General features: G+C 38.9%; 1 protein-coding gene across 1 annotated transcript in view; it reads right to left on the bottom strand.

The window, feature by feature from the left end:
- Positions 1 to 1,704: 1,704 nt before the first annotated feature.
- Positions 1,705 to 6,000, bottom strand: part of ACMSD (aminocarboxymuconate semialdehyde decarboxylase) — a 57,779-nt gene continuing 53,483 nt past the window's right edge. The window contains exons 9-10 of the mRNA XM_084642970.1: positions 2,961 to 3,059; positions 1,705 to 2,266 (exon numbers count right to left, since the gene is read on the bottom strand). Of these exons, the coding sequence (XP_084499096.1) occupies positions 2,204 to 2,266; positions 2,961 to 3,059 (162 nt within the window). The 3' untranslated portion in view covers positions 1,705 to 2,203. The remainder of the gene's footprint in view (positions 2,267 to 2,960; positions 3,060 to 6,000) is intronic.

The raw sequence follows: 6,000 nt of genomic DNA, 5'->3' as shown, positions 1-6,000 counted from the left end.
CAAGAACCCACCTAAGCTAGTCAATAGCAGATGCCAATGAGAGAGGTGAGTCCTTAACCCTGCTCCTCTCACAGAGTTTGGTGCCTAAGTCTGGAATGCATGGAGGCCCTTATCTCTAACAATCCACAGCCAGACACCCCTCTTCTGGAGCCAGGTGGCTTAGGTGCCTAAGTTGTTTCTTGCAAGGTGTAGTTATGTGTTGACTAACTTCATGAAGCAGCAGCAACTGCCTCCCTTATACCTTTAGCCCAGTGGCAGAGTACCCACATGGGATGTAGGAGACCCCTGCTTCAAGTCTTCCCTCTGCCTGATGAGAAGAAGGGATCGGAATGGGGGTTTCTTACCTCTCAGGTAAGTGACCTAGCTATTGGACTACTAGATATTCTCACGTGGGTCTTTTTCCATTGCTCTTGTTAAAGTTGTTCCACTTTAATTACATATTAATTGGGTCTGAGAAAATGAGAAGCATTCTATATGCCAGTAGCTAGGGAATTTACCTGAGAGGTCGAGTAGCCTTGTTCAAATCCCTTCTCATCAAGCAGAGGACAAACTTGAAACAGGAGGTCTTCCACATTTTGAATGAGTACCATAACCACTGGACTAAAGGTTCTAAAGTAAGTCCCTGTCTTCCTTCTCTTCCCCTACCCTGATGTTTTTGTGTGAAGTTACGCAGCCTTTGAGCATGCTTTCCAGATTGGACCCTACACCAAGATTGGGAGAGGAATGTTTACCCTCCCATGCTTTGTGGATTGACCTGGGGTTTAGGTGGGAGATAGCTGTCCAGGTGCCTGGAATGAGGCAGCAGTGCACATGCCCAGAGGCAAAAACCTAGGTGTCTAGGGAACTTCTATTGCAAAAACGTAGGCACCTACTGAGTTTAGGCACCTATAGGGTTAGGCAATAACTAAGTGGAGATTTTGTGGATCACTGTGTCACCTAAAACTGGGATTTTAGGCATCTAAATTCCTTCGTAGGATATTAATTTAGACCCTGGAATGTATCTATCTAAGGGCCTGGTGCTGTGAGGTGCTGAGTGTCTACTAAGAGGTGCTGAGTACCCTTAGCTCCCATTGAATTTCTGTACTCTTCCATAGAGTCTTCTCAGAGAAATAATATAGATAAGACCTGAATCCTAATGTGTAAAGTAAGCAAAAAATGGAAAAAAAAACCCCCTTACCCTTAAAAAAGACTTCTAAGCCTTTCAGGCTTTTTCATATACTACAAAGAAGCAAAAACAGGTGCAAGCTCAGTTTTTTTCATTTGCAGTTCACCACAGGCTGATGCTGAACACCAGCAATTCTCATAGATATCATCTTTCAGGTTCAGTCTGTAAAGTAGGGTGGAGGTGTTCAGCTACATTAGGAATTCAGGTCTTGTCTGTCTTGCTTTTCCTGGAAGATTCTCTGGAAGACTAGAGAACTAGTGAGATTATGACATCGCAAGTAGCAGTGTACTGAAACCTGAGCAAATGAAAGGGGAAAGAATAAGGGCAAAGCATTATCTTTCCATGACTTAAAAATACTTTTAGGAAGAGATTGTCCAGGCAGTCACCCAACAATACTGAAAGCCCAGGTTTCAACCTACCCTTCACCATCCAAGAAAACTGGGACATTCTAGATAAAGAAAATAATTTTGTCAGCTGGGGAAGGTGTTCTAGACTGAGAATAAAAACATAAAATAAAAAATTAGAAACAACTATTAATATATTTTCACATTTAAAACATGCAGCTTTATTCATGAAGAATACCCTTTTAAGTGAATGGAACATTGAATCACACTGTCAATTATTTATGTATTAATATTTACATTGTGATCATTAGGGTTCATAGTTAACAGCTGAAATAAATGGGGGAAATTCACAACTCTCATTGAGCTATTTGTTTTTTCAAGAAACCTGGTACTGATAACTCTGCATTGATTTGTATTCAGAAGATTATCATCATCACAATTGAAAGAAATGAAATCTCTGTAGAAAAGCAGGGATCCCAAAAATCTGCAGGTATAACCTAAATCCTTAGGACACAGAAATTCCCACATGTGGATTTCTAGTGCCCTTGCTTTTACTTTGAGGATACCAGTAAATACTATCATTTATATGTAGATTTTATTTGACATTGATTTGGTAGCAATACACATGTGTATACACGTACACAAATATATAAAAGGATACAGTATTATCGCTGAAATTTGGTCTCTGTTAAGGTTATTCAAATTGTTTTCTGTCAAGACCCAAAAATGCCAGAGCATTGCCAGCTTTGAGTTTATCCTGTAAAAGAATGTACATTTTTATAGAGAAACTTACAACTGTTGTGTATGTTAACACCTAAGGTCTGGAAACAGGTTTTTATTAATAATGTCTCAGGACATCTCTTTCTGTGGAATTACCTGCTGGAGGAGGCCTGGGATGCGGGAGCCATGAAATGATCTTACGAGGATTCCCCCATATCAGTCTATGGGGGTGGGGCAGAGAGTTTTCCCTAACTGTCCCACAAAATGAGATCTGCTTCCACTCTCGGGACCTGGTAGATTCCTACAGAGCTGAACAGATTCCAAGAGATCCACAAGGCTCTGTGTCTTCATATTGGCTCTGGGGTCCCCACCCTTGTCTCCTTGGCTGCACAATTCCACACTGCCATATTGTTCACTCTTCATTTCCTGATTCACTATGGAGTGTATTGTAGAAGCTTGCTGCATAGCTCACAGCTTTCCTAAGCCATTTAGGCCCTAATTCAGCAGTCTATTCCTATTCAACAAAGCACTTAAGCACATACTTAAGTATTATCGAAGTCAAACATGTGCATGTGCTTTCAGTGCTGTGGGGAACTGGTTCTTAAAGACTAAGAGGCTGATCCCATGCCCTCTGAAGTCAATGGAAAACTCTCATTGACTTCTTAGCACCTTAGATCAGGCCCTAAAAATGGAAGCTTAAAAACTGAAATAAAAAATGTAAAGAATTGTACCTTTAGTCCATTATCAAACTCTTCCATAGAATCAATCAGTTTTCCAGGTTCTAGTTCCCCCAGTGGAAAAGGGTAATCTGTTCCCAAAAGAACTTTGTCCTGCAAACAGAGAAACAAGTTGGGCATTTCATAATGAAATAAAAAAGCTGCATATCCTCTGTGGGGTTCTTAAAAACAGTATACAATGATGAGTATATGCCGCACCGATTTTCTGTAGTATCTATGTTTCAGTCATCTTAAGATTCTAAGTTTTGTTCTCTAAAAAAAACCCCAAACCCTGAAAAGAACACTTCCCAAGGTTTCCTTTATTTTGTACAAACAATTTTGAAAGAACTGATTTTTGTATAGAAGGGGGGAGATTGACTGAACCCAAGAACAATGATTTTAAGGGCTAGCTATGCTTGGGTGTATTTTCATCTTGATACATGGAAAGTTCAACATGTAAATCCTTGGCATATGGAAAGAACATATATCCCTTTGCAGGAATGTGTTGAACAATGAAACCCTTCCTAGTTTGGTTAACTGAAGTAATCTGATATTGCCTTGAAATGTATAAAACAAAGTATCCAATGCTAATCTTCTTTGGGTTCTGACCTGGGTTGACTGCGATACACTGATTCATAATGGGGTCATGACCGGTTCTTGGTCATGTGGTCCCACAGTTAAGTTGCCTGTAAAGGGGAAAAGATGGGTTTATTTCCTTTATGGTATGTACAGAACATTTGAAAGGATAGCATAAAAAAAGCTTAGTTTTATTTCTGCTTGATTTTCCCATTAGAAATCCATATCTTGTGTACCTTGAAGGATTCTGTGGTAATTGGAAAACTAATGGAATTAGGACATTGTAAGAGACCAGAGACTAAAAGCTGTGCAATTGAGATGGGGAGAGAATTTTAACTAGGCTGTTTAAAACACCTTTTTGATCAGATGGTTTCCCCAGTTTGTTCTATATGTTGTCCACACAAACTCTATCTACCAAGTGAAAACTTACTGCCTTCCTGACTCTCCCGCCGGCATAATTAAACCACCCCTAACAAGCGGTGGTAGCTATGTTGGCAGGAGAGTGTCTCCCGCCGACATAGCGCTGTCCATACCGTACCTGTACTTTTGTTAATCAGGGGGTGGTTTTTTTCACACCTTGACTGACAATAAAGTTACCAACAAAAGTGCTAGTGTAGACATAGCCTTAGAGTGTCACGGTTCAATACAAGGTGTAACAGATATTTTTAGCATAAGCAGTTAACACATATCAGGGGACCAATGTGAAGTGGCTGATTAACACCCCTCCAGTCATAGGGAGAAAAGGAGGTGGGAGGGAAGCAGCTGGGTGTGTGTGTGTGTGTTGTTAGTGGGTTACAGATTATTGTAATAAGATTGGTTTAGCAGTGACACTCTGAATTAGGTTCCCAGACCTGAAGAAGAGCTCTAGGTAGGCTCAAAAGCTTGTCTCTCTCACCAACAGAAGTTGGACCAATAAAAGATATTACCACACTGACCTTGTCTCTCTGTCCTGGGGCCAACACAGTTAAAACAACACTGCATATATTTTTAGAATCAGAGTTTAGAGCCAGAAAGGACCACGAGATCATCTAGTCTGACCTCCTGTATATCACAGGCCATCAGCACCACCCAGCATCTGCATACTAAATCCAACAACCACAACTTTTGAATGCTTGGGGTTGGCAGTACTAAAACAAAGTTATGAAGCATGTTCTCAGGTGTTTTAGGACAGGATTTCTTTTGCTTATTTGCCAAATGCTGCTTATTTTTTCTGTCTCCAGTAGGTGTCACCCTGGGGTCTATACAAGAAGATATATGAAAGTGTAGAATCTGCAAATTGGTTGTATTTTGTATGTGTACATCTGCTTTGCTACAAAAACCTTGGGGTTAGATTAGAATAGGAGAATATATACCATTTTTTTCTGCTAATACAATTTCTGAGAACAGTTTACATGAGAAACGTATTAGGGTCTGTGTATTTAAACACCTCAGGATGCTACTTGGTTTACAGTATGTTTTACTGATATTGGGACATTTTCTGCTCCAGAATACACACCTGGGAGAGAAACATCGTTTCTTCTGTGTGCAACATAAGATACTCTAGAATATTAGTAGATGGATTTATTTGGAAAGGAGAATGAAATTCAATTTAGCATGTCAGATAAGATCAGCCAATCTAGGGAGATTCTTACATTTTTATTTAAGGTTCCTTATGTGAGCCAGAACAGAAGAAAGTCTGACATGCTGGTTTTTGTTCCTCTTTCACTAGAATCTTTGATGTAAACTATCCCAATTTAGTTTTTGTTGTTAGTTTCCTCTGATTTAAAGTATTTTACAGCTGATCACTGTACTACCAATGAACTGATCTGATGAACTGCAGATAAATAAGGACCTCTGAGAATACTGTAGCTCTGCCACTGATTTGCTGAATGGTTTTGGACAAATCAGCTTCTCTGTGCTTCGGTTTTATCACCGTCTATAAAATGGTGACTGTAATGCCTATTCACAGCCACCACCCTCCCAGAAGTATAGTGAGGATTCATTAGTTAATGTTTATAAAGCACTTTGAAGATGTTATTTATTAATTATCTAACAGTATGGCGTAAATCCTTTTTCCCACTGAGGATTTGTAGTTTGACATATGAATAGATCCACTTAATATTGCAGCTCTGCTTTAAATAAGACATAGATATCAGGTAGGGCTGTCAAACAATTAAAAAAATTAATGGTGATTAATTGTGAGATTAAAAAAAATTGCAATTAATCACAGTTTTAATTGCACTGTTAAACAATAATAGAATACCATTTATTTAAATATTTTTGGATGTTTTCTATATTTTCAAATATATTGATTTCCGTTACAACACAGAATACAGAGTGTACAGTGCTTATCTTTTATTATATTTGATTACAAATATTTGCACTGTAAAAAAGATAAAACAAAAGAAATAGCATTTTTCAACTCACCTCATACAAGTACTGTAGTGCGATCTCTATCGTGAAAGTGCAACTTACAAATGTGGAATTTTTTTTTGATACA

Source organism: Lepidochelys olivacea (assembly GCF_965140295.1).
Source record: "Lepidochelys olivacea isolate rLepOli2 genome assembly, chromosome: 11".
NCBI lineage: Eukaryota > Metazoa > Chordata > Testudines > Cheloniidae > Lepidochelys > Lepidochelys olivacea.
This window is presented reverse-complemented; position numbering and strand designations above follow the sequence as displayed.